This window comes from Trypanosoma grayi (assembly GCF_000691245.1).
Source record: "Trypanosoma grayi strain ANR4 Tgr_10_V1, whole genome shotgun sequence".
NCBI lineage: Eukaryota > Euglenozoa > Kinetoplastea > Trypanosomatida > Trypanosomatidae > Trypanosoma > Trypanosoma grayi.
The window spans coordinates 32,072-58,340 of NW_008825629.1; the positions used below are offsets into that span (position 1 = coordinate 32,072).

General features: G+C 57.9%; 14 protein-coding genes across 14 annotated transcripts; all 14 read left to right on the forward strand.

The window, feature by feature from the left end:
• Positions 1 to 365: 365 nt before the first annotated feature.
• DQ04_00101150 (cystathionine beta-synthase) lies at positions 366 to 1,247 on the forward strand (the record flags this gene model as incomplete). Its single annotated transcript, XM_009308144.1, has 1 exon — positions 366 to 1,247. The coding sequence occupies one exon, from the start codon at positions 366 to 368 to the stop codon at positions 1,245 to 1,247; it is 882 nt and encodes a 293-aa protein (XP_009306419.1).
• A 573-nt stretch (positions 1,248 to 1,820) lies between these two features.
• On the forward strand, positions 1,821 to 2,711 carry DQ04_00101160 (ubiquitin activating enzyme; the record flags this gene model as incomplete). Its single annotated transcript, XM_009308145.1, has 1 exon — positions 1,821 to 2,711. The coding sequence occupies one exon, from the start codon at positions 1,821 to 1,823 to the stop codon at positions 2,709 to 2,711; it is 891 nt and encodes a 296-aa protein (XP_009306420.1).
• A 200-nt stretch (positions 2,712 to 2,911) lies between these two features.
• On the forward strand, positions 2,912 to 4,102 carry DQ04_00101170 (saccharopine dehydrogenase; the record flags this gene model as incomplete). The annotated part of the gene is made up of 1 exon (XM_009308146.1): positions 2,912 to 4,102. The coding sequence occupies one exon, from the start codon at positions 2,912 to 2,914 to the stop codon at positions 4,100 to 4,102; it is 1,191 nt and encodes a 396-aa protein (XP_009306421.1).
• A 189-nt stretch (positions 4,103 to 4,291) lies between these two features.
• Positions 4,292 to 4,909, forward strand: DQ04_00101180 (putative phosphomannomutase-like protein; the record flags this gene model as incomplete). Its single annotated transcript, XM_009308147.1, has 1 exon — positions 4,292 to 4,909. One exon carries the CDS (start codon positions 4,292 to 4,294, stop codon positions 4,907 to 4,909), a length of 618 nt encoding a protein of 205 aa, XP_009306422.1.
• Positions 4,910 to 5,088: 179 nt separating this feature from the next.
• DQ04_00101190 (surface protease GP63) lies at positions 5,089 to 6,723 on the forward strand (the record flags this gene model as incomplete). The annotated part of the gene is made up of 1 exon (XM_009308148.1): positions 5,089 to 6,723. One exon carries the CDS (start codon positions 5,089 to 5,091, stop codon positions 6,721 to 6,723), a length of 1,635 nt encoding a protein of 544 aa, XP_009306423.1.
• Positions 6,724 to 8,011: 1,288 nt separating this feature from the next.
• Positions 8,012 to 8,677, forward strand: DQ04_00101200 (programmed cell death protein 5; the record flags this gene model as incomplete). The annotated part of the gene is made up of 1 exon (XM_009308149.1): positions 8,012 to 8,677. The coding sequence occupies one exon, from the start codon at positions 8,012 to 8,014 to the stop codon at positions 8,675 to 8,677; it is 666 nt and encodes a 221-aa protein (XP_009306424.1).
• A 589-nt stretch (positions 8,678 to 9,266) lies between these two features.
• On the forward strand, positions 9,267 to 10,517 carry DQ04_00101210 (hypothetical protein; the record flags this gene model as incomplete). Its single annotated transcript, XM_009308150.1, has 1 exon — positions 9,267 to 10,517. The coding sequence occupies one exon, from the start codon at positions 9,267 to 9,269 to the stop codon at positions 10,515 to 10,517; it is 1,251 nt and encodes a 416-aa protein (XP_009306425.1).
• A 493-nt stretch (positions 10,518 to 11,010) lies between these two features.
• Positions 11,011 to 12,120, forward strand: DQ04_00101220 (hypothetical protein; the record flags this gene model as incomplete). The annotated part of the gene is made up of 1 exon (XM_009308151.1): positions 11,011 to 12,120. The coding sequence occupies one exon, from the start codon at positions 11,011 to 11,013 to the stop codon at positions 12,118 to 12,120; it is 1,110 nt and encodes a 369-aa protein (XP_009306426.1).
• Positions 12,121 to 12,532: 412 nt separating this feature from the next.
• Positions 12,533 to 13,894, forward strand: DQ04_00101230 (S-acyltransferase; the record flags this gene model as incomplete). Its single annotated transcript, XM_009308152.1, has 1 exon — positions 12,533 to 13,894. One exon carries the CDS (start codon positions 12,533 to 12,535, stop codon positions 13,892 to 13,894), a length of 1,362 nt encoding a protein of 453 aa, XP_009306427.1.
• A 653-nt stretch (positions 13,895 to 14,547) lies between these two features.
• DQ04_00101240 (ribosome biogenesis protein BMS1) lies at positions 14,548 to 18,156 on the forward strand (the record flags this gene model as incomplete). Its single annotated transcript, XM_009308153.1, has 1 exon — positions 14,548 to 18,156. The coding sequence occupies one exon, from the start codon at positions 14,548 to 14,550 to the stop codon at positions 18,154 to 18,156; it is 3,609 nt and encodes a 1,202-aa protein (XP_009306428.1).
• A 689-nt stretch (positions 18,157 to 18,845) lies between these two features.
• DQ04_00101250 (hypothetical protein) lies at positions 18,846 to 20,117 on the forward strand (the record flags this gene model as incomplete). The annotated part of the gene is made up of 1 exon (XM_009308154.1): positions 18,846 to 20,117. One exon carries the CDS (start codon positions 18,846 to 18,848, stop codon positions 20,115 to 20,117), a length of 1,272 nt encoding a protein of 423 aa, XP_009306429.1.
• Positions 20,118 to 20,630: 513 nt separating this feature from the next.
• Positions 20,631 to 21,890, forward strand: DQ04_00101260 (hypothetical protein; the record flags this gene model as incomplete). Its single annotated transcript, XM_009308155.1, has 1 exon — positions 20,631 to 21,890. One exon carries the CDS (start codon positions 20,631 to 20,633, stop codon positions 21,888 to 21,890), a length of 1,260 nt encoding a protein of 419 aa, XP_009306430.1.
• Positions 21,891 to 22,572: 682 nt separating this feature from the next.
• On the forward strand, positions 22,573 to 23,433 carry DQ04_00101270 (hypothetical protein; the record flags this gene model as incomplete). Its single annotated transcript, XM_009308156.1, has 1 exon — positions 22,573 to 23,433. The coding sequence occupies one exon, from the start codon at positions 22,573 to 22,575 to the stop codon at positions 23,431 to 23,433; it is 861 nt and encodes a 286-aa protein (XP_009306431.1).
• Positions 23,434 to 24,169: 736 nt separating this feature from the next.
• On the forward strand, positions 24,170 to 26,161 carry DQ04_00101280 (putative C-terminal motor kinesin; the record flags this gene model as incomplete). The annotated part of the gene is made up of 1 exon (XM_009308157.1): positions 24,170 to 26,161. One exon carries the CDS (start codon positions 24,170 to 24,172, stop codon positions 26,159 to 26,161), a length of 1,992 nt encoding a protein of 663 aa, XP_009306432.1.
• Between the last annotated feature and the right edge of the window lie 108 nt (positions 26,162 to 26,269).

Genomic DNA, 26,269 nt, shown 5'->3' on the forward strand with positions numbered 1-26,269 from the left:
AGAGTCTGAGGGTTTTAACTGGTGATGAAAGCCGGGAGGAGATCGGATGAAGGTTTCTGTTGGCTCTCTCTCTATATAAATATATATTATCGATCTTGCCTTCCATCTTGTGTTGCTTCTATTCCTTGTGTGGGCAAGAAAAAAAAAGGACACATACGACACACCACGTATCTATTCAAGAAAAATGTCTGAGAAAGAATCCCGTATTCTTGATTCTGTCCTTGATGCCATCGGCTCCACACCGTGCATCCGATTAAATCGGGTTCCACAGAAGCACGGCGTGTGCTGTGAGGTTGTCGCGAAGTGCGAGTTTTTTAACCCTGGTGGAAGCGTAAAGGACCGCATTGCTCGGGAGATGATCCTTGATGCGGAGGCGACTTCGCCCCAATGACACGCTTATCGAGGCATCGAGTGGAAACACCGGTATTGGGTTCAGTATGGTGGCAGCAGTCAAGGGTTATCACATGATTATCACAATGCCAAAGAAGATGTCGCACGAAAAGGAGGTGACACTACAAGCTCTGGGAGCGGATGTGATACGGACTGAGACATCGTTGCCATGGGATCATCCAGAAAGTCTTATTGGTCTGGCACACCGATTGGAAAAAGAAAAGGGATATGTTCTACTAGATCAGTACACCAACCCAAGCAATCCAAAGGCGCACTACAACGGCACAGCGCAGGAAATTTTTGATCAGTGCGGTGGGAAAATCGATATGGTGATTATCGGGGCTGGAACTGGGGGTACAGTGGCTGGTGTTGGAAAACGACTAAAGGAGTTGCTGCCCAATATTATTGTGGTTGGTGTGGATCCGATTGGAAGTATTTTGGCGGATCCTACTGCCCCTCAGAAGGAGAATACACCGTATCTTGTTGAAGGCATTGGCTACGACTTTGTGCCGGATGTTTGTGAAAGAAAGTATGTTGACAAATGGATTAAATCTGCCGACAAGGAGAGTTTTGCGCTAGCCTCGGAAATTCACCGTGACGAGGGTCTGCTCGTAGGTGGCAGCAGTGGTTCCGCAATGTGGGGGGTACTACAAGCAGCAAAGGATCTTCGGCCCGACCAACGCTGCGTGGTGGTGTTCCCTGACGGCATCCGAAACTACATGACAAAGTTCCCCAACAAGAACTGGTTGATTGAAAAGGGGCTCGAAGAGGGCGAGGTGACGCGCCCAACATATGAAGCACTTCAGGCGCAGTTGGAAGAAGCAAAGAAGAAATTGGCTGAGTATGAGACCAAGTAAGGCATCGAAATGAAAAAGGAAGAATCTGAAAACATATGGGACTGGCCTTCTACCAAATAGCGGTAGACGAACAAGCCATGCGTCTACTTGAGCGAATATAATTCTATTATTGCAACGCAGGAGGCGGAAAAAAAAATTTTACTCATTGGGGTCGCATGCTATTGTGCCTGACAATGGTATTATTCGTTGGGGAAAAAAAGGGTATTTGTGTGGTTGCAAGGCTGTATTGACGAGTACTGAACCACCTGAATGGGGACCGTTTGCCAGAAATGATGGAATCTGGAAGCGGCGAATAGCTGTTAGGGGATTTATTTTGCATTTTACCAATGAGTGTCAATTACTCCTTGTCTTGTTTTCTTTTTTTTTTTTNCCCCCCCCCCCCTTTGACCGGCTCTTACCACTCCGGGGGTGCTTGCAAGCGCAGTTGCCTAGCGACGTTGTCAATCTTTCGTTGGTGTGGTGGTCATGGATCCGTATGCCTCACTCGGGTTCGTGTCATGCCATATCGCCCTTGTGTACTCATCCTCTTCTTTTTTTTCGTCTGTGTGTTTGTGTGTGTGCCATTTGAGCGAGATGAGTGCAGATGAAAGAACGCGATATGACCGCCAGGTCCGTCTGTGGGGCAAAGCCACTCAGCAGCAGCTGCAGTTGACCGAGGTGCGTGTCAATGGGGTGGCATCCGCTACGGCAGAAGTCGCGAAGAACTTGGTGCTGGCTGGGGTGCGCTCGGTTGTGGTGGAAGACGAGTCCACCATTGACGCCACGGATCTAAAGACCAGCTTTCTCGTACAAGGCTGCGATATAGGTCAGAGTAGGGGAGGCGCGTCCACCAAACGGCTTCAGTCACTCAATCCATACGTCGCTGTTCACTTGGCCCAAAATACGGACGGCGCGAGGGCAGTGACGACGACCGGAGCCCCATTCCGTGTCACCATCGCCCGCTTCAAAAGCATCGCTGAGGCATTCCAGGAAATTCACAACCCACAAAACACAGTGACAGATCTTGTGGTTCTTGTGGCGAATCTTGGCTACCTCACAATGGGTCTCCTGCTCCCAAGGAGAGGGAAGTTTCTATACAAGGAACAGCTGAACTTGCTTCTCGAAACCAACGTTTCCTGCAGACCGGCCGTCTTTCAACGATCATTGCTGCTACTAAGGATGATGGAATGCCCTGCTGGATTGACCTTCTTTGAAAGACTTGCCTTTGCGAGTGGGGTCGTGGTTAAGCACAACCTTAAGCAACTGTCACGGGAGGATGTGGAGTTCGCAGCTGGTGTATCGCCTCAGCACTTATCGGGTACTGCGATTGAGTCGACTATCGCAGGAGGAGTGATTGCACAGCTCATCATTCACGAAGTCGGCTCTGCAAAGGCTGCGCTTCCCTCCAACGAAAGCTATGCGTGGGCCGTGTGCAACAATAACGGAGCTACAAACGTCCAGGTGGGACATCTGCTCCCTCGGTAGGTGCTCTTCACGTTCACAGTGTCTGTTCTGAAACGTCGTGGGGGTGCCGTTACCCACTGGACACGTGTTGCGGGTTTCTTGATGGAGTGCTTGCCAACGCCGCGGGGTAAACGCACGCAGACACAAATTCACTTCTCTCTCTCTTTCACATATTGTGGGGTGCAGGTTCCCTTTTTTGTATTGCTTTACCGAAGAAGCCAATGTCAAGGGAACTGGCTGTGGTTGTGCTTGGGGCCACCGGCTACACCGGCCAGCTGGTCTGCGAGTATCTCGCGGGTCTGGGTCGCAGTGTCGTCGGTCCTTGGGCGATTGCAGGCCGCAGCGAAGCGAAACTCAGCAAACTGAGGAGCGAACTGGATGTGAACGTCTCCATTCTCGCCGCAGACTTCAGCGACCCCAGCTCTCTGGACAATGTCTGCTCCCGCACCAGCGTGCTCATTTCTTGTGCCGGCCCCTTTACGCAGGTGGGGATGCCTGTTGTGGAGGCGTGCGTTCGCTGCGGCACGCACTACGTGGATTCAACTGGCGAGTACAACTTTGTCCGTGAGGTGATTGGGCGATTCCACGAGGAGGCAACGAAGAAGGGTGTTGCGGTGGTGTCTTGTTGCGCCTTTGACAGCGTTCCTTCAGATCTTGGCAACTACGCTGTGCATCAGGGTCTCGGTGCGCACGTAAAGGAAGTGAAGGCGTTTTACCGCTTGTCAAGCAGCGGTGTTTCGGGCGGGACGGCGCGGTCCGTCTTGGCGGTGCGGGACGCGTGCGGCCCGGAGGACATGGACCCGTACTGCCTGGTGCCGAGGAATGCCCCGCACCCTTCCGCGGCGCCGACGCAGAGGGGAGTGTGGTACGACGCGTCTGAGAAGAAGCTGACGGGACCGTTCGTGATGGCTGCCACCAATGAGCGTGTTGTTCGCCGCACCAATGCACTGCTTGGGTACGACAGCACGTACGCGGAGGCGATGGAGGGGACGCTGTGGAGCGTTGTCGGGGCTGCCTTCATAAAGTACGTGTCGCTGGCCGTCACTTCTGTGGCGTTCCTCCGCCGCTACGCCGCTGAGCACTGGCTGCCGCCTGCCGGAAGCGGTCCCACCAAGGAGCAAAAGGAGCTGTCGTGGTACAAGTGCGACTTCATTGGCATCGACGCAGCAGGCAAGAGGCTGCGGAGGGTCTGCGTCTCGGACAAGAGGGACATGTACACGGCGAGCGGTGTGTACATTGGTGAGTGTGCCCTCAGTGCGCTGGAGATGGCAAAGAACGGCACCCTGACAGCCGGTGTGCTGACGCCCATGACGGCATTCGGTGGCGTTCTCCTCCGCCGCCTTCAAGAGGCCGATGTGGTTGTCGAGGTGGTCGACGAGGCAAGCGAGGACACAACGCCCGCCGAAGGCTAGCGCGTGTCTGCGGCCATGGTTATAATTAACTTTTTTTAAAAAAAAAAGGGACCAATGAATCACTGCCATCCCTTGCGGCATGAAACACACTGAAATAGATACTGCACTGCTATTCTGTGCGGCTCTCACGGTGTATTCCTTTGACGCGGTGAATTGTTATTTCCATTCTCTCTTCCACCGAAGTTGCGCATGGGGCTTGCAAAGGCACGGGCTATTCAGCTTTCCGCCGTGTGTGTGGTGTGTGTGCTGTGCACTGCGGCGGTGAAGGTGGCGATGGCGACAGGGGACGATGGTCCTGGTGCGGCGTTCGCGTACGACGCTGACCGGGTGAGGCGCACCACCTGCTGCGACCTGGTAGGGCGGCACTGGCCGCTGCTGCGTCGCTGGCACCGTGACTGCGCTGGTGGCAGTGCGACGCTGGCGGGAAAGCTTGGCCGCTTCCAGGCGTCCCTTGCCGCTGCCGCAGAGCTGAGCGGCGGGACGAAGGTGTGCGACGAGAAGAAGCGCTCCCTCGGTGCCGGGTTCCTCGGCGCCTTCGTCGAGCAGCGCCTCTGCGTAGGCCTCCCTTCCACGCACACGGAGCTGGTGCGAAGTGTGTACGGTGTCTTTGTGGCGGAGAACCCCCTCGCCGAGGATGACCTCACCACCCTCATCAGCGAGGCGTGCGCCGGAGTCCAGCGCGAGGGAGTCGAGGCATGGCGCCGCTCTCTGCAGCTGCAAGCCGTGCGGGAGGCGCAGCGGGCCATTTGCGTGCACGAATGCCTCATGACACACTCTCCGTTTGATGGTGAGGCGTACGATCTTTGAGCTCGCGCCGTGTGTGTTGTGTGCTTTTGGGCACTGTTCCGTCTCCATTCCTGCAGCCTGGTGTGGTGCTCAAGGTTGTCGATGCATTGTCTCCCCCACTGATTTGAAATAGCCCGTTTTACTGCTTCTCGCCAAACCACCAGAAAGCACATACACACACACACACCCTCGGAGACACAATGCACCGACATCCACACACCTCGCTGCTGCTGCTGGTGGTGTGCTGCGCCAGCGTGTGTCTCGCCGCCGAGCCGTATCAATGCACGTTCGACGATGTGGTGAAGAGGGGTGGCCCACAAACGATTGCTGTGGTGAAGGAGGTGCCGCCCAACGGACAGAACGGATGGCAGGCGTACACGCTCTCCGCAACGGTGGGGGAGGAGAGTGAGTGGAAGCCGATCCGCATCCTTGTGTCCACAGAGGATCTGAAGGATCCGACCAAGTACTGCAACGAGACGACACCGGAGGAGAAAAAACCAGCAACAAAGTCGGCAAAATCCAAAACGGCGGTTGCACTCACAGCGGAAGGAACTGAAGAAAGAACGGTGGTGAAACGCCCGGACTTTCAGGGCCGCACTGTCACATGCAAAGAAGCAGATCTCCTCACCGCTCAACGCAAGGCCGACCTTGCCGACAAGATCCTCCCCGCGGCAGTTAAACTGCACACAGACCGTCTGCTCGTCAAGCGCTTGGCCAAACCGTTTATTGTACCCAAGTTCGACGAGAAGAGTATGTGCAGCAAATTCAAGGTGCCTGATGACCACCGTGCGGCAGGCAAGGGTGTTAATGCTGACATGGTGCTCTACGTGGCGGCTGGGCCGGGAGCTCCATTCGCCCTTCCCTGCGCTGTACTGGACTCTCAAGGGAATGGGCGTCCCGTTGCTGGCGTCATGAACTTCCCGCCCTCCGGCTTCCGTGACTTGCGTCTCGCCGTCCGAATCGCTGCGCACGAGATTGCGCACGCACTTGGATTCACGAACAGACGGATGGTGGCCCTTAATATGGTCTCCTACTCTGTCGCACGCGGCCGTAATCGCCCCATGGTGAAGTCCAAGATGACACTCGAAAAGACTAAGACGCACTTCGGCTGCAATACAGCAGGGGGCATGGAACTCCAGGAATGGATCGATGGGAGTGTGACGTCGCACTGGTCGAGGCGCAACGCGAAGGACGAGCTGATGAGTGCCCAGATCGGCAGCCGCGGCGGGTACTACACGGCGCTGACGCTGGCGGCTTTCGAAGACATGCCGTACTACAGCGTGAATTGGAGCATGGCGGAGCCGATGGCATGGGGCAAAGATGTTGGATGCGGCTTTCTGTCCAAGGCGTGTGCAGTAGAGGGCCTTACTAAACACCCCCGGATGTTGTGCGAGGGAAAAAAGGAACCGACAGAACTCACGAATGCCACGCTAACGGAGATATCAAACAGGATACTAAGAAGACAGCCCTCTCCGAATAAAGGGGTGGACTTCTGTACATCTGATCGCCTTGCCGTTGGGCGTTGCTCTGCGTTTACAGGTGATGTTGGTGAGTTTGGGGACACGTGTCCAACTATTGCACCGTATCTGAGCAGCAAGGGTGGCTCTCTTGTTACCAGTACATGTGGCTTGAAACAGGAAATGGATTTGTCTGCATTACTTGCTGCGCCGCTTCCTGAGAGTAATTCGTGGTGCCTGGATACGGTGGCGTCGACTTCAGCTACGGAGGTGAGCGTTACTCCTCCAATTACCGGTGGTGTGTGTGCAAATGTGAAATGCATCGACGGCAGCAAGGTGCAGGTGCAGCTGGAAGGGAGCGACGGCACTAAGGGGTGACAGAACTGCCCTGAGGGCAAGTCCATTGCGCTGAAGACGACGACGACGACGACTTCCTTACAGGGAAAAAGTATTCTGTGCCCCAAGTTCAACGAGGTGTGCACCATCAATGCCAACGGAAGCAGCATTCTTGTCTCCGGGTATGTGGAACCGCCACCGGTACATGAGCCTGCACCCGCACCTCCGCCTGAGCCTGAACCCGTGGCAACCGCACCTCTGAAGGAATCCTCAATTCCTGAAGACAAACCTGCCGCTGGGGATCAAGCATCAGAGGACACAGTGGGGAACGCGACGCCTGGCACTACAGACACCGCCTCCACGCCTGAGCAACCAGCTACGAATGCCGCTCTTTCCGGTGGGAAGACTGAGGAAGGCGCAAAGCAGGTGAATATTGAGATTGCTGCTGCGGCGGTGACCGTGTCAAATTTGACTGGCGAGCCGGACGTGACTGTCAGCGGCACTGCTGAGCTTCGGAAAGGTGACGGCAGCGTGGCTGCTGCTGCTGGCCTCGGCCCTCTTCTGCTTCTTGCCGTGGCTGCGGCGGTGGCGGCGCCTGTGTGAAGCAGCGACAGGAAGCAGCCCACAGGGTCAGCGCTCTGTGCAATGCGGCACCCAACGGAGCCCACACACAACACAGCTGCATCTGGAAAAAGGTAAATCCCCACACATCACCCTTCTTTTTTGCTCGTTCACGCTGAACAATGGTAAACCCTTCCCTTCTTATCTTTGCTTGTTGAGCACAACGACACGGTTTTGTCGCCCAACACTCTGGACAAAGCAGGGAGCAACCCACACCATCGGGGTGCATCTCTTTTCGGAGAGAGCCATGCAACATCGCAGGCATCAAGTGACACTGCGGCAGCGCACGGCTTCTGTCCTTCATCCCTCTGCTTCGGCTTCACGCATTAACTCTCTTTTAATGGGGCGCGGCCCTTTCGAAGGGAAAGTGGAATTCACACCGTGAGTGGGCTGCCTTTCCTTCGGCTCCACGGAAATGGCTTCCTTGTTTCTGGGGATGAACTGAGTGCTTGTGTGTGGGGCGGTGTTGCTGCGTTTGCGACGGTGCCTGTTGTCTGTAGTTTTCTCGCTCACGTGTTGCGTTACGGTTGCTTGGGCTGCACAAGGGTGGGCGCTCGCTGCGCTGCGGTGTGTCGGCTGGGTGGATGGCGTGGCTCGGAGCAGTGCGGCGGCGCTGACTGCAGCATGGGCTGCGAGGTGGACGACCCCAACTGAATGCTGACGGACCGAACGACATGTGCAGCGACGGGGGTGGTGCTTTTCGGTGGCGATGATCCACATGATCAACCACGCCGCTCACGCGTTCGAGGAGGAGTGCGTGCCGGGGTCGTTCAAGGAGTCGTACGACGCGTACGCGTTGATGTTCGCGATGATTGCGGCAATACTGATTGAGTCCAATGTTGAGTGGCACTGCAACAGTCCCAGCGCTGTTCGGTTTGTGCTGCTGCTGTCTTGCTTCAGTGGTTTCTTGGTGTTTTCTTATTTCTCTTCACCTCCCCCCTCGCCTCTGTGTGGCATGTATGTATGTGTGGCCCGAAGTAGTCAAGTTCGCTCAAGCGAGAAAGTTCAGTGGCCCCCTCCACACACAAACGCCATGTCGCGTGTCCCGATCAGCGAGGAGCAGGCGCAGCAGATGCTCATGAAGCAGCAGGCGCAGCAGGAGCGCGCGGAGGCGATGAGCGAGCAGAAGGAGAGTCTGCTGCGCGCCTTCGTCAGTGCGGAGGGGCGCGAGCGGCTGAAGCGCATTGAGCAGGTCCGCGCCGACCGTGCCCACGCCGTCGAGGCGTACATCATCCAGTCGGTGCGCCAAGGGAAGCTGCAGCCACCCGTCTCGGATGAGACGGTGCGCGAGATCTTGGCGCAGGTCTCCTCGCAGGGCGCGGAGGCGAAGAGCAACATCACATTCGCGCGGAAGCGCATGGATGACGACTGGTAGTGCGGCGGCCCGGCGACACGTAGATAGATGCCTGTAATTAACATGAGCAACGTAAAACGGTTGGGGAGATACATATGAAGAGAGGGGTAGCGAGAGAGAGAGAGAGAGAGCGCGAGAGAGAAGGGGAAGGAATCAGTGCCTTTGTGTGTATGTTTCGCTGTATGAAAGAATATCCCCTGTGATGTCTCGTTGTTTGTTGTTGTTGTTGTTGTTGTCGTTGTGAGGGCCCCTGCACCACGAACCGCAGTGCGGCGCCACACAGCCGCGTTGGTTGGGGCTGTGCGGGTGTCACGCTGCTGTCGCTGCGGCGGGAGGGGCGGGGGGTGGGGCTGCACTTCTCTTCACTTCCTCCACGACGGCTAGAAATACAAAAAAGGGAACAATAATAATAATAATAATAATAATAATAAATAGAGTGAGCTTCGGCGCGGGCTGCATTCTCTGCGAAACCGCTGAGCTCTTGTTGTGCGTAGCTACCGCCCTTGCCATCTAGGGAGGCACACCACGCACACTCCGGACGGGACGTTGCGGTACTCACACGCGTAGGGGCGACGAGGAGTGACGCCGTGGGGGAGGGAAGAGGAGAGCGATGCCGAAGCGTCACCGCCAGCCGGAGCCCCTTCAGACCTCACAGAAGCAGCAGCAGAAGCAAGAACAACAACAGGAGCGCATCGAGGACTACGGCGACGACCCGCAGGAGCAGGTGAGCTGCAGCAGTGACGAGTTCCACAGCAGCGAGATGGGCGACGACGGCAACGTCTCCTCAACGGCGGAGAGCCTCAACGACGACACCGACAGCTCACCCATGATGATGGGCAGCGACAACGACGACGACGATGATGACGACGCCAGTCTCATTAACGTGGATTTTGGCGTGTTTGAGATGAAGCCGCGTGACGTGGATGCCGTGATGCATCTCATGGACCAGCTCTGCCCCGACAAGATGAACGAGGTCGACCGCGACGAGTTAGGCGCCGTGCTGCACGCGAGTCCTTTCACATGCGTCGTGAAGATCGGCAGTGACGACGACGACGACGACAACGACGAGGATGATGCTAACGATGAGGATGAGGGCGACAAGGACAACGACAACAAGGACGGCGACGCCGAAGAGGAGGAAGAGATTTACGGCATGGCGAGCATTCTCGACGTGGCGCACGAGTCCCGCCTGGGCCTGCTGCTGCAGCTGCTGAAGAGTGACGTCTGGCGCACCGTGGCGCCGGGGATACTGCCGACGGACATGCTGACCTCCGTCGACGACGCGACGGGGAAGGCGAAGTGCGTGCTGCTTGTTGGTGAGTACATCCGCAACGTGCCGCTGGAGCTTACCTCTCACATCCTCAGCGACCTGGTGGGGCGCTTCGAAGCCGCCTTCAACCCCAAGAGCTCAGCCGACGCAGCCGCAACAACGGCAACAGCGTTGGAGGCCGCAAAGACAACCGTTCAGGCGACGTTCCCATGCATGTTTGCGCTGCTTTCAAAGATACAGAGGGCGGTGGATGTCCCTGTCACGACGGCAACAACAACAACAACAACAACATCGGGGGCAACGAAGCACGAGCCACCACAGAAGAAGAAGCGGCGGCAGAGCATCTCACAGCAGGAGGAGTTTGACATGAGCCGCTACATTTTCTGGCGCGAGGAGGACTCTATCCTGTATGAGTACCGAGACAAACGCATCGCCACGGTGGCGTACCGCTGCCGCCCACAGTACGACACACAGCCGGAGAACGACCTCCCCGTTTCTATCCTGTACGTGGTGCCGTACGGCGGTTTGCTGCAGGCGGTGGCAGAGATGAAGAAGCGCGAGGCCACTCAAGCCAATGTTGTGCGCTATTGAATCTAGCAGCACCAGCGACTAAGCGTCCATCCCAATCGGTTTGAGGGCAACTAAGAAGACATGTGACGGTGGCTGTGGCTCTGCAGGGGAGGAAAAGACGGCATGGCTCGTGTTGCGGTACCGCTGGGGTGGCGTCTGCCTCTACGTTTCAAATGAAACGAAAGGGCGTAATGAGAAGGGGGTGAGCGGGGGGGTGACAGCGGGGAAGTAACGGCAGGTTGCCGTTGCCTGTCTCGCTCCACACATCGAAAAAGGACACGCACCATGGCATTTGTGCGATATGGGTAAGAAGACAAAACAAAAAAAGCAACCGCGCCTGTTTCCTTTCTGTTTTCACTTATCTGCCTACACACCTTCTCTTCTTGTTGTCGTTGTTTTCTTTGCCTGCCCCCATTCTTTCGTTCCACTATGCTGCGTGTCGCTTGCGCGGCGTGGGGGAAGGGGGCCGCATTGAGTCCCCCGCCTCTCCCCTTTTGCGCCCTCCGCAGCGTCAATGGCGGCAGCGGCGATGTCCGGCGAGGCGCTCGTCGCGCACGTACTGAGCACCAACGGCGACGCGACGCGGCTGTTTGGCACCGGAAGCCTGACAGAGGAGTTCGCACTCAAGCGCGCGTACAAGGCGATGGCGCTGCGCCTCCACCCTGACAAGAATACACACGCCGGCTCGCACGAGGCATTCCAGCTGATGCAGCGGGCCTTTGAGGCCGCACTGGAGTCACTGCGGTCGAGGGCGCCGGCGCCAGCAGCAACGCATGCGACGCCACCACCTCCCCCACCCCCGCAACAACGACAGCGGTCTGCTGCTGCTGCTGCTGCTCGTCCTCCGCCCTCTGATATTTACCAGCAACAACCACAAAAACAACGCGAACAGCAGCAACGTGGTGCGTTTTCGGATAATGACCTCTTTGAGATACCGCTCCCACCTGATGTTTTTGGTGAATTCACGGTACCCAGTGGAGCAGCAGCAGCAGCAGCAGCAGAAGCGACTGAACAACAAGGGTCCAGACCACTGGAAAGGTGCACGAAGCCGCTCCCCGCATTGGATCTCTCTAGTAGTGACGGCGACAACAACGACGACCACTGGGATGAGAGGGTCTGTCAGACCCCCAGGCGTGATAATGAGCAGGAAGGTGTGAAGAAAGAAAAAAAGACTGCGGAGCGACGGGCGGTGCGGCATCAGAAACGGGATGCGAGTCGCAGCAGCCTGAAACAATTATTCGCAGAGTTCAATATATCGGATGACGAGGGAGAAAAAGAACAGGATCATCACCCGGGCGGCAGCAGCAGTAGCGGGAGAGGCACGCATAGGGAGCCATGCTCAGCTCCACCGCGGCAACAACAGGAGCAGCCCAACAGTCAAAGGGCTACCACAAATAAAGTTTGTGCGACGGTGGCGTGTCCGTCTTGTGGTGCAGGAAAATTCCCTGTCCAAATTATGGCGGGCGTGGTGTGCCCAGCGTGCCGTTTTCAATTTGTGCCCACCGCTGTAAGCATGATGGCTACGGAGCGTCATGCGACTGGGCGTAAAAAGGGAAATGCTTCGCTGGGAGAGATGTGCGCATGTGGTCGAGCAAAGAAAGGTCTGTGCTTTCTCTGCAACTGACACATTTATATGGCATATACTTCCTTGTTCACGGGCATTCGGCATTGCCACGATGATGTTGGGGTTTGCGTATGTGTGTGTGTGTGTGTGTGTGTGCTGACGAGAATGTGATATGACGTTGGGGTGGAAGCCAAGCGGCTGTGGATTAATGATCCTTTCATNATATGGCATATACTTCCTTGTTCACGGGCATTCGGCATTGCCACGATGATGTTGGGGTTTGCGTATGTGTGTGTGTGTGTGTGTGTGTGTGTGTGTGCTGACGAGAATGTGATATGACGTTGGGGTGGAAGCCAAGCGGCTGTGGATTAATGATCCTTTCATGAGTGCTCCTGGTCATTTTTGTTTCTGTTTCCCCCCTGTGCTCCACAACACCCTGGACAGGATCCATAGGGGAGTGCAGGATAGTTCCATGTCTGGGGTTCGCATCCCTGTTGTGGGTCGAACCTACAATGTCCTGTGTCCTATTTGTAGCAGCAACGTCTCCTTTGACTGCCGTGGCACATCCGTGTACGGTATTCAATGCCACATCTGCCACACCGTCGTTGATCTGCGCAACCCTTCTGTGCCGCTGCCGCCCAATGACACGGGCGAACTGCCGGACAACGGCGGTAACAGCATCTGCAGCCCGGTTCGTTACTCTCCAGAAGTAGAGGAGTCGGGAGGCTTCTCTGCAACGGCGCAGCTCTCCATGGTCATCGCAAGTGCCGTGGAGGAGCAGAATAAGGAAATGCCGACCACCATGAATGGCGAAACATCGCAGGCGTTCTCTGCACGTCGAATGCAAGCCATGTCGGAGCGATTCTCGTTTTTGTACCCGCTCGTTTATGCTCTAGAGTTCATTGTCTTTGGCACCAAGCCCGCCGCGAGGATTGGGCACGTGCGCGTCTTTCAGAAGCGCTTGCCGTTTGTTGGGGTGGTGAATGTGCCTGTGCCTAAGACCTCCCCGTCGTACTCCATGCCTCTCACAGTCTTCATTCTTCTGTTTTCTGGCACAACGTGGTACGCGCGCTCCGTCGACGACGAATGGATGTGGCATATGCACGCATACGTCTCTGTGCTGGCGGTGCTCTTCTTGCTGCTGATGCCGATGAGCGTGTACACCGACCCCGGCTTTGTACGCCCCGCGTACCTGCTGCACCGCGACGGTCATGCCGGTGAGTTGACGCTCAAGGACATCGAGTTGCAGCATCGCGAGAGCCTGTGGGAGACAGTGGACGGAGAGCAGGTGGAGCGCAAATGGTGCTCGACGTGCGAGATGCACCGCCCGCCGCGCGCCGCCCACTGCTACCTCTGCGGCCTGTGCGTGCTGGAGCACGACCACCACTGCTCCGTCATCGGCGCCTGCGTGGGGCGCCGCAACCTGCTCGTCTTCTACGCGTTCGTCGCGGCCAGCTCCGCACTGGCGCTCGTCGCCGGCGGCAGTATGGCGGTGTCGCTGTACAACAGCGGCGACGCGCTCGGATGGTGGTCGTATGTCTTTAGCGTGCTCCTCGACGCGATTCTCATTCTGACGGGCGGCTCCACGGCCGGGCTCCTTGTCTCGCTGACGGTCTCACTCATAACCAATGCGACGACACGCGAGCGCCTGCAGAATGTCTTTGCGGATCGACGCAACCCATTCGACCGTGGTGTGCTGCGAAACATGTGCAACCTCTTCTCGCGCCGCGATGCGCCGTCGCTCTTTAACGACGACGACTTCGTGCGGGTGTGTGCGGAGCGGGTGGAGAAGAGGGACACCAAAAGGGACGATGCGGGGGTCACGGTGGTGTAGCTGTGAGTGTGCTGTGCAGCAGCAGCAGCAGCAGCAGCCTATTTTGGCAAGCACATATAATAAGTTTTGTTTTTCGTCTGTTTTCATGTACGAGGGAGGAAGTGAGGGGGGTGGGGAAGAAATGCGAAATAAGAAGAGAGTAGTGGCGGTGTACATGCATTGTGTGTCTTCTGCACGGCGGACTCCAGCAGTGTCGGCAGCTGGCTGTTGTTGGAGGGGGGGCTATATATATATATATATATATGCGGAGAGGGTTGTGCATGTATATTAGCGTGCTTGCGTCACGGCGCGTTCATTGCCGTCTGCTCTATTGGCCCGCCAGTAGTCTCTTTCCTTGTCTTTTACTCTTTCTTCAATTCCTCCTCACTGTTCTCGGCACATATCCCCCGCGTGGGCCGGTATAATTTTCTTTTTTGTTGTTGCGTGCGGCATCCAGGGCGTATTCCACCCCCTCGCGTCTCTGCGTGTGTGTGTGTGTGTGTGTGTGTGTGTGTGGGCACCGTAGAGCACGGGTGATACACTTGTCTCTCTCTCTGGTAGTGGCGCTGCAGTCAGCAACAACAGAGGAGGAATAAGAAGAGGGAAAACACGTAGTACAACAACAATAACAACAACAACAGCAACCAAGAAGAAGGAGCGCGGGACGAGTCGCAATGGAGGGGGACACTGACCAGAAAAACAAGGGCCACAAGAGCCGGCTTGTGGGCAGCAAAGCAGCCAAGAAGGAGGAGTTCCGCAAGAAGAGGGCGGGCATCGAGCTTGAGCCCAACCGTGGCAACAACAGGAAAGCATTCCAGGGGCCCACGTCCGGCAGCCGCAAAGGGCAGAAGTTGCTGCGCAGCCTCGAGAGACGTGAGACGGCGCTGCACGTGCCAACGCTCGACAAGACGCTGCGCCACATCGTCGAAGAGCCGCCGCTGCTCGTCGCTGTTGTCGGTCCGCCGGGCGTCGGCAAGTCGACGCTGATCCGCTCCATGGTGAAGTTCTACAGCAACCGCAACGTGCAGGCGGTGCGGGGCCCCATCACCGTCGTGGCGGGCCGAAGTCGCCGCGTGACGTTCCTCGAGTGCCCCAACACGCTGACGGCGATGTGCGACGTCGCGAAGGTGGCGGACCTCGTGCTGCTGATGGTCGACGGCAGTTTCGGCTTCGAGATGGAGACGTTTGAGTTCCTCAACATCGCGCAGGTGCACGGCTTCCCGCGCATGTTCGGTGTCGTGTCGCACCTCGACCAGCTGAAGACGGGAAAGGCGCTGAAGAAGCGCAAAAAGTTCCTACGCCACCGCTTCTGGCACGAGGTGGCGGCGGGCGCGAAGCTGCTGTGTCTCGCGCCGATGGTGCGCGGCATGTACCGCTCCACCGACGTGCTGAAGCTGCACCGCCTGCTTATCTGCGTGGAGCCCAAGATACAGAGCTGGCGCAACACGCACAGCTGCGTGTTGATAGACCGCCACGAGGACATCACCGCCCCGCAGGACATCGCGGCGGATGAGAACTGCAACCGCACCATCGCCTTCTACGGCTACGCGCGTGGGAAGCCGCTGAAGCCGCAGCAACTCGTGCACATCCCAGGGCTTGGTGACTTCCCTATCGCCCACATCTCACACCAGGAGGACCCATGCGCCTTCGACGGCAACAACGGCAAGTCGCAGGGGCACAAGATGCGCCACCTCAGCATGAAGCAGAAGCGCATCTACGCCCCCTACTGCAACGTGAGCGGTGTGATGTACGACGACGACGCCATCTATATTCAAGAGGACGCGGAGAAGGAGATGATTGAACGGTCTGGCGAGGGACTGCAATACCTGCGTGAGCTGCAGCGCGCGAAGCCGATGGATGCCGGTGCTGCCGCACTCAACGTCGTCCGCCGCCCGGTCGTGTTCCGCGACGAGGACGCGATGGAGCTCGAGATGGGCGATGTGCAGCTTCCTTCCTCTGATGATGATGATGATGATGATGATGATGGCAGTAGCAGCAGTGGTAGCTCGGATGGGCGCGCGCCCATCAAGGGCCGTGGGGCCCACAGTGACTTATCGCTCTACGGCCCGCGCGATGATGAAGAAGAAGATGACATTGAGAATGAGGATGCCGCACTAGCAGGCGATGGTGAGGGTCTCGCGCCACGAAGCCGCAATGCGCCGGACGCCATACGCGAAAATGTTGTACACCATGACTGGTCCGACTCCAGTCTGCTACGCCGCTTGAAGAACTTGTTTGTCACCGGGGACTGGAAGGCAGCGGTGGGGGACGACGACAAGGGCGATGACGAGCGGTCGGCGAGTGAGGCCAGCAAGGGATATGAAAGCGAGGACGAGGAATTCGATGCCATGGCACGCGGCCTGAAGCCACTCAGGTCCTCAAACACGCTTCAGGATGATGACAATGACGATGATGAGGATGAGGAAGAGATGAATGACGACACACAAGGCGAACAACAGCTGCGACGCCCACACAACGCGTTGGCGGCAGTGGGGGGTGGATCATCATCTGCCTGGGGGGCGTTTCGGCCGGATGACGGCAATCATGGTGGCAACAGGAACAAGGGGAGGAGTGACGCAGGCGGCGACGTTGATGATAGCGACTACGACATCCTCGCCGACGACAATGGCGACAACGACGATGACGCGGCCCTGTCTGACGCGGAGCTGGATGGGCTCGTGTCGAGCTTCTTAGCGCCGCGGCAAACAGCCAAGGCATCAGCGCTGCCCTCATCTTCTCTGCGCGGCGATGGCGATGACAGTGCCATCCAGTTCTATGACCCGAACCATCGCCGTGTTGACGACAAGGACGGCGACGATGACAACAACAGCGAGGATGCTGAGGCAGCGGCGGCCATTACGGAGGGCAAGACGCTGACAGAGGACCAGGAACGACTGCTGCAGAAGAAGATGGCGAAAAAGAAGGCATTCGACGAGGCGTACGACATGGGCGACAGGAACAACACGTACACCCACTACCACCACCTGACGCGCGCGGTGGAGGAGAAGCGGGAGCGCCTCGACGCGGCGCTGCAGGATGTGGGGGAGGACGTCACCAAGAAGATCCAGCTCGTCGGCTACTTCAGCGGTCTGTACGTCCGCTTCGTGCTGGAGAACGTTCCGGTGGAGTTCCTGCGGCTCTTCGACGCCACCGTGCCGCTGATCGCCGGCGGCGTGAACGCGGGCGAGGACCAGTTCCAGATCGTGCATGCAAAGCTGAAGCGGCACCGCTGGCACCCGAAGATCCTCAAGGCGCAGGACCCGCTGCTGCTGTCGATGGGCTGGCGCCGCCTCCAGACGCAGCCGATATTTGCCACAGAGGACCCCAACGGGCGCGTGCGCTACCTCAAGTACACGCCGATGCACATGCACTGCGTCGCCGCCTTCTATGCGCCGGTAGTGCCAGCAAACACCGGCTTCGTCGCGATCCCCGTGCGGGATCAGCGGTCGCCGAACTTCCGCCTCGCCTGCACCGGCTACACCGTCGGCAACGACCACGCCACGAGCATCGTCAAGAAGCTGAAGCTTACCGGCACACCGCAGAAGATACTAAAGACTACGGTCTTCGTCAAGGGTATGTTCAACAGCGACATCGAGGCTACAAAGTTCGTCGGCGCGAAGCTCAAGTCCGTCTCCGGCATTCGCGGCATCGTGAAGGCGGTGCTGAAGGGCAAAGACGGGCTCGTGCGTGCGACCTTCGAGGACAAGATCTTCCCCTCCGATATTGTCTTCTGCCGGGCGTGGAAGACGGTGCAGCCGCCCAGATACTGCTCGCTGCAGCGCAACCTCGTCGACGCGGCGTGGGTCGGCATGCGCTCGATGCGGGAGCTGCGCTGGGAGCACAATGTCCCGCTCGCGCCGCGGCCTGACTCCGAGTACCACGAGATCAAGCGGCGCCAGCGCGACGACGACGAGCAAGACAACAGCAACGGCAAATCCGCCAAGGTGCTGCTCTCCCGCAACCAGAAGATGCAACTGCCGTTCAGCATGAAGGAGGAGTTCATCCCGCTGGAGCGGTCGACGGCGCTGGAGCAGCGCATCGCCGGTGCCACGACTGTCGCGCCGGAGCCCCGTGACATGCGCCGCGCTGCGCTTCTCGACGCCTTCAGCGACAAGGCCGACGCGATGCTGAAGAAGAAGGCGGAGGCAAAGCGGCAGGCGCGGGAGCGGCACAAGCGCGAGGCCGCCAATGAGGAGAAGGAGTACGAGCGGAACCTCAAGAAGGCAAAGAAGGAAACCGCGCGCCTCCGCGAGTTCCGCTCGCAGCATAAGTCGCGCAAGTAAGGACGAAGACGCCTCCCACAAACGCACAGAGGAAGCCCAACAAGCAGAAGAAGGTGGCAGCACGGGCAGGAGGGATGGTGCAGGCGGCGCGTGCCGCTCGTTGTTGGCAGGCACTGCTTGGGTGGCGCCAAGTTGTGTGTGTGTGGAGAGACAGAGAGAGATCGCGATAAGCATGCGCGGAGTTTTTTTTTTTTTTAAAGGCAAAAAAAGAAGGCGAGAAAAAAGGCACGACGAGTAGGCAAAACCAAAAAAGAAAAATCGGGGACGTGGATCTCTGTTTCAATCTCCCTGCATTTAACCGATTAAGCAAGGCGTGAAGTAACTGCAGTTCGGCCACGAGGAGTGGCACCACCGTGTGGTGCGGCAGCGGCAGTGGGATGTCTGCGGCCATGTCTCTGTCTGTGATCTACAGACGTGTTTTGTGTGTGCTTCCTGCTCTCTTCCTTGTTTCTTCTGTGGTTGCGCGCCGCCCCATGTCGGGAGTGGGAGAGAAGAGGGGCGTCTGAGGTGCGTGCAAACGGCACACCCACCCACCCACACACACACACACACACGTACACTCAGACCGAAGATTAGAGAATCACTTTCACACGGAGGCGGGGGGAGGAGGAGGCGGCTGTGCATATCTCTCGCCACCGCCCGCAGTCGCTGTAGTTGGCGCTCATCTGGGGCTGTTGCTCGTGCAGGGGATGTCGCGCGGGCCGCCGCTGCCTCGGCACTTCAAGCGGCTCTTCCCAGCCGGCGCAACGCTGCTGCGGAAACTGCTGGTCGGCGTCGTCGCGCTGGCGCTTCTCGCGCTCGTCATTTTACTGCCGCCAGCGAGCAGTCCGCTCCGCACTCGTGTGCACCACTACCACCGCGAGGAGATGCGGCTGCGCGGCGAGGGCCGGCTTCAGGAGGTGCTGCTGGGAGACGACACAGTCGAGCCGTGTAACAATGACAGGTGCGGCGTCGCGGTTACGATGGGTCAGGAGAAGGTGGTGGAGTTGACAGTGTTCATTGTGTTTCACCGTCGCTTGCACGAGCGGTTGTACGAGGGTCTCGCATGGCCAGCGCTGCTACCGTCTTCTGTCACCGACGCCGCCACGACGCCCACTCGCCCTGTAGCAGCAGGAACAACGACAAACACGCGAGGAGTCATTGAGAAACTACTGACGTACCGCCGGACATTTGGCAGGCGCAACGGCAACCGCATATTTTTTATAGCAACGAAGGAGCCGCTGGAGCACCGCTACTCGCCGCAGATGGTTGAGGGACGTCTGCTGCGCGAGTGGGAGATGCCCGGCTACGCGGCCAACACGAGCTTCCTGCAGATGTACAGCGCCATCATAACGGTGTACCGCAGTGGCATCGTGGGCAGGCCTCGCACGGTGGCGGGAGAGGAGTGGGTCGCCTTCCTCGAGTACGACATGCGCATTGATCAGCAGCTGCTGCACCGCATCCGACGACGAATCCTGCGGCAACCCCGGGTCAATCAGCAGACGTACCCTCATAGTCTTCAGCAGCAGCTACACAGGTTGCCCCGCTGTTGCATTTTTTATGGCGCCTCGTACAACACACTGTTCCTGCTGAACAACTCCCTTGGCCGCCAGCTCTTGCGGGAGTATAACAATTTCTTCCAGACGTCTTTCTCGCTGCTGGACTTACCGCCAGTGAGCGCAACAGGCGCATTCGTGGTGCCGGCGGAAGTGCTACACCGCATCGCACCTTTCCTTGAGAGCCTTGTCAATCTTTTGGTGGTCAACCGTAGCGCCCGCCGCGGCCTGGACGCCACAACGCCCCCTGCTTCGGAAGGCAAGCGCACCAGTAATGCATTAGCCGGTTCGCCGCTGGAAGTGATGGAGGCCGCACTGGCGCTTAGTTTGGGGCTGGAGACCGATTACGTGTATGTGGAGGTGCCCATCCGTCACATGACGGAGCGCGAGTTAGAGGAATTGGAAGATGAACACACAGACTCGTGAATGGAGAGGATACCGTCTCTCTTACTCACACACCTACTCATTTTCTCACTCGCGCATTCATTTATTGACTCATTCACTCGCCACTGCACACACTGGCATACAAAGTTTTCGTTGATTCTACACCCAAGTGTATCACTGCGGGAATGGTTGAACTGCCGTGTGTTGTCCATCATCATCATCATCATCATCGTCTTTAGTAACACCTTCCGTGAGTATGTGTGCGTACATATGTGTATGTGTATATCTATCTGTGTGCGTCTGTGTGCGTGCGTGTGTGTGATTTTTGTTTGTTTGTGGCTTGGATGGTTTGCGTGTTTGAGCATCTCCCTCCTGTTCATTGCTTTCTTCGCCCCCCTATGCCCCAAGTGCGATGTGAAATGCACTCCGTTCACTCATGGATCCTTTCTCTCTCTCTCTCTCTCCCTCGCTGTTACCTCTGGCCCTCTCTATGTGCAGCAAGTGGGGTGAAGAGGAGCGGTACACTGCCACGTGGAGCGGGTGTGACACGCTGAAATGCAGCACGGCGCCAACCGATGCCCGCCCGTGTCGCTTCTGTTGTTCCTGCAGTCCGCGCCGCCGCAGCTTACGTTTGCGGCATTCAGGGAGGACTGCAGGGCATGTGGCATGCCGTGGTACTGCACCGCAGCGCAGCAGCTTTGCGTCGCCTTGCTGCTGCGCAACCCGCTCGTGCGGCAGTACCCGCAGCGTAAGGCGAATGTCCGAGCCTTCTTGAAGCACTTCATCACACAACTCGAGCTCCCAGAGACCGCCGCACTCCTCGCCGAGTCGCCGGACGAGGACATCATTGACACGCAGCTCATGGAAGCGTACGTGGAGTGCTCGACAAGCTTCGAGGGCGACGCTCAGACATGTATGTGCTACAAGACATTCTACTCCCCTGATTCTCCTGTGGCATTCGTGCCGGTGCGTTTAGCCGTTGGCCAATTCGCCAACGTGGGCCTCGCGCTCTGGCCGGCTGCATTTGCGCTGGTGCAGCTGCTGCGCGAGGCGCCGCTCGCCGCATGCGGCCCCGTCATTCTGCCATCCAGCGGGGAAATGAGGTTGCTGGAGCTCGGCGCCGGTGTGGGGCTGACGCCGCTGATGCTGCATCGCCTGCCGTGGTACGAGCAGAGGGTGCGGCGCTGCGTTCTTACCGACTACCAGTCAGAGCTGATTGATAACATCCACTTCAACCTGCGTTCACATGGCATTGCCGTGGAGGGATCGACCGACCGAAGTTGCAACGGGGAGGGGGAAGGTGTGGTGCACGCTGCTGAAATCCTTGACTGGACAGAGCACGGGGACAACTCCATGAAGGTGCAGAGGTGGGGCTGCAATGTCATCCTGGCAGCAGACTGCGTGTACGACGTCTCTCTGATTGATGCATTTGTGACAACGGTGCATCAGGCACTAGGCGCTGTTGAAGACGCTGTTGCCATTGTCGTACAGACACACCGACAGGCGGAAACGATGCAACGTTTTTTTAACGCGGTGCGAAAAGCAGAGCTCAGTGTGCAGTCATACCGGCTCGTTCCTGTGACCGCGGAGAATTCCTTGCGGCTGTCGTCACAAGAGGGGAACGTCATTCTACGCAGCATCGTCTGCGCAGACGATTCAAACAGCGGCTTTGCTGTGATGCGTGACGAAGTGGGTGCCGACGGTAACTTTATGGGGGACTGTGCGACGAGCTGCGGGAGCGGGTGGATGGGCGCCTTCTTCGTGCAGCTGGAGGCGGTGGTGGGCGTTCACGTGCTTCGGCTCCAGAAACAGTAGGCGTGCGGCCAATATGCGGCTCTTCCAGTCTCTCTGTCTCGGTATGTGTGGGTGAGGGTTGGCAAAAACCACGTACGCCGAGACAGACAGACACACACACACATGCACACATCTATCAGCGCTGAGATTTGTGTTTTCCGCATATCAGGCCCATTTTCAATGCATTAATGAGGCCTACGAACTCTCACGTTGGCGTCTCGCTTGGTCGGGACGCAGTTGAGGTTTTGCCGTAGGTGAATAAGAGAAAGGGCAGGGGGCGAAGGACGGTGGGGCGGTGACTGATACGAGCGGTGCATTCCCCCACGCTTCACACAAGCGTATTTTCTTTCTCTTGTGGTTATCCATCGCATCGCTAAATTGTGGGAAGGGACACTTGTGGTACTACCACGACGCACACGCCCTTCCAGGTGCCTTCTCGCCATGCTGATTGCCTATGCTCATGCTCCGCTGCTGCCCTGTTCCGCTTCTTTTCTGTTCTTATCGACCAATGCATTGCCCCTCTCTCTGCTCCGTTAGATAACTGTGCCGCCTGCAGGAGCAACAAGCATCTTGCACACACACGCACATACACCTACACAGAAGGAGTGAAGGGGTAGGCGAGAGAGAGAAGAAGGAGAGAACGAGTTAGATACATACCGCTGTAAGCACACACCCACACACACCGACAGGGCCCGGCTGAGAGATGGTCTTCTCAATACCGTCGTACCTTTGCACGGGCGACCGCTACAAGCACGTTCTAGATGAGCGGGCGCAGGGCGTTAATTTCGTCACCTGCTGGCCAAAGACTGGCAAAAACCCCGACGCACTCCTCGACAAGGAGTTCAAGTACATGTACAACGGCGACCGCCGCGCTGACCCCGAGACGATGGCGCGGCGCGAGCAGATGGAGAGCCGCAAGAGGGACATGACCACCACCGGCTTCGCACACGTCGGCCCCACCAAGAAGGGCGAGGGCCTCGGCTCTTACTACGGCCTGCTGCAGCAGCAGCCCTACCCGCACATCCCCGATAATCCCCAGTCGCGTGGGCCGCCGCCGCGGATCCCGCTGATGCCGCGGCAGATCCTCACATCACCCGGCAAGCTCGGCAGCTATGGAACCCCCGGACTCGCGCTGAGCGAAATCGGCAATGAGTACATCGCCACCATCTACGACCAGCCACGCATTAACGCGAGGCGGGAGCGTGAGCTGTGGCGATCTCGGATGCCGGCGGCGCCGTTCAAACCGGGCGGGCGTCTCGGCTACACCTTCGATGAAGCGTACGCCACCGGCGCAACCACGTGCTACATCATGACGAAACCCTTCGTGGCGAAGCCGGCGGTGCCGCCCATGAAGCACTTTGAGATAGAGAAGCCGTGGCGGCCTGCAGGCTACGTAGAAGATAAGCCCACCACAATGGACTACTGGGAGGACCCGTACAACGCCTTTGATCCACGACAGGACGCCAAGTCACGCGTGAAAAAACCGAGCGATGCTGTGTTCAGGACGGGATTCCGCGGCGACAACTTCTGGTACACACAGAGTATCGTCTTCAAGCGGCTGTAGCACGCATCAACAGTGAATAGTAGTCTGGAGAGAAGAGAAAAGAAAGGAGGAGGGGAAGGTGATGGGATCAGGGACAGTGCCTGGCATGGTGTTGTGTGGCTTGTTTCTTTATCCGTGGCTGGCGCCAGCTCTCTCCACCAGGCTGTGCAGCGAGGGAGAGAGTGAGGGAAGGAAGGGGAGGAAGCGAGTGCAAGAGTATGCGTCTCCTCTTCTCTAAAGCACATCCACACCGTCAAGCCGCATGTAAACAGATTACTCTTGCAGTCCGCCGTCCTCCTTTCGTTTAATGTACTCTGACGTGATTTGATTCCCCTTTGGCGGTTGTATGTGACCCACCAGGATGAAGAAGAACCCGACGTGGGAGTCAGATCAATCCTTTTCGCAACTGCATGCACACAATTTCATGTATTCCTTTTTTTTTTCCCTTGGCAATTGTCTTTTTTTTATTTTTTTTTTTGTTTTTTGTCCCTTTTAATGCTGTTCGCTGCTCGTCAGGGTCGCCGCGAAGGTGTCGGACGAGCACACGCCGGAATAGAAGCACCACTTCGCTCTACCCCATCGTATTTTTGGGTGGGCCACGAGGGGGGTGGGGGATTTTTTTTTTTTTTTGTTTTTAGAAATAAAAAAAGAAAGGGAGCATTGCCCTCACAGAGAGGCATTTTAGAGGGACTTTCGTATTTGGCTCACATCGTTGCCGTTGTTTCAGCTGTGCGTTGCGATTCTCAGTCAGCAGCGCATGCAACAAGGCGTGAGGAAGCGGCCTCGGCAGGGCGATGACTGGGGTGCCACAGTCAAAAGCAAAAGTAGCAGCAACGACGGTAGACGCTTGCCTGGGCGTTATTCGCCATTGACCTCCAGCGGTGCATCCGCTGCTGATGCTGCTGCTCCTTCGCCTTCGGCCGCGCCAGTGACGGCGAAGGACGTGATGTGGCAGCGCAAGACGACGGATGTGCAGAAGCAGCTCATCCAGCTCGCCCACCTGTACGCGCAGAAGGCGCAGGAGAAGGAGGAGGTGCTGGACGCCATTGAAGAGATGATCGCCATGCAGGAGCTGGAGCTTGCAGCTGTCGCGGCGGACAGCGAGTCCCACACAAGTCAACACCTCGAGGAGCTGGCGGAGTTGCGTCGTCGCGAGGAGGCATGCTTCATGGAGAAGCAAAGGGCCATGGACGAAATAGCAGCGCTGCAGGAACGACGCGTGCAGCTGGAGCAGGTGCGGGAACGCATGCAGGAAGATATTGTCATGCAGTCCGATGGGTTGGAGCAGCTGCAGCGGACGTTAGGGGCACAGCGCGAGGTCACGGCGAAGGAGCAGCGGGAGTTAGACGATGCGCTCGAGAGAGAGCGCGTCATGCAGGACGCCGCCTACGGTCTCTCCGGTGAGGTAAGAGAGATGGTGGTGGAACTCCAGCAGATGCGCAAGGCCAAGGCGGCAGCTGAGCAGGAGACGAAGGAGACAGAGGTGCTGCGGCGGCAATTGTACTCTCAGTGCGAGGAGCTGAAGGGGACTATTCGCGTGTATTGCCGCGTTAAGAGTGGTGGTAGTAACAGCAGTGACGCCAAGCTGGCAGCTGAGACGCTCCGTGAGGAGTCAGTCGCATCACGCAGCACCATCAGTTCTGTGGCGGAGATGCGGCAGAGCTTTGCTGGTGCAGCAGCAACAGGGAAGGGAAAAGAGAGGCGGCGACGGGAGGAGCAGCAGTCGGTACAGCATGGGCGGTTTGTGTTCCCGCAGGCTGGCGAGGAGGTGCAGAGGACGCTGTGCCTCTGCCAGTCGCGGAGTAACGCCACCTCCACCGGTAAGCAGGAGTCACGCGAGACGTTCGTCTACGACCGCGTCTTCGATGGCAGCGCGGGGCAGGAGGCTGTCTACGCCGAGGTGGAGCCGCTCGTCAACTGCGCGATTGACGGCTACCGCGTCTGCATCTTCGCGTACGGTCAGACGGGCTCCGGCAAGACGTACTCGATGGAGGGCGACGTGCGGGATGAGCAGCGCTGCGGCATCACGCCACGTGCGCTGCGCACCATCTTCCGCCGGCAGGAGGAGCTGCGCGCCGACGGCTGGGATTACCGCCTCAGCTGCTACTTTGTGGAGATATACAACGACGTCATCCGCGACCTGCAGCAGGATCCGGCGGCGTACGAGCCCGGTGGCGCGGCGTGCGCGCAGCCGAACTACCACGTCATCAAGCACCACAGTGAGACTGGGACCACAAATATCACGAACGTCGTGGAGAAGCGCATCCACTCAATCGCGGACTTCCAGCGCTTGTACGACGCGGCTATGCGGCACCGTAGCACAACCAAGACACTACTGAATGACCGCTCGTCCCGCTCACACTGCGTGTTTGTGCTGCGCATCGAGGGGGAGAACGCGGCGATACGACAGCGCAGCGAGGGGACGTTGTGCCTCGTTGATTTGGCCGGAAGCGAGCGGATGAACGACTCCGGTGTGCAGGGACAGCAGCTTAAGGAGACAATCAACATCAACCGCAGTCTGCTGGACCTGGGGAAGTGCATCAGTGCCCTCAACAACTCCGGTAGCGTCGCCCCGTGGCGCAACTGCAAGCTGACGTACCTGCTGCAGAACTACCTGGGCGCAAAGGGCGGCAAGATGCTCATGCTGGTCACCGTCTCCGAGAAGGAGGAACACTTAGCGGAGAGTCTCANGAGCCGCGTCAACCAGACAGTTGTTGGCCCCTCCGTGAAGAGAGTAAACAACTACTGAGCAGACAGACGAAAATGCGGAGAATGGGAGTGGGCACCGAAACACCTGTGTGAAGGTGTCTTTTTTGCGCTTCTTTGCGTGCGTGCGTGTGTGATGGACGGGCACGCT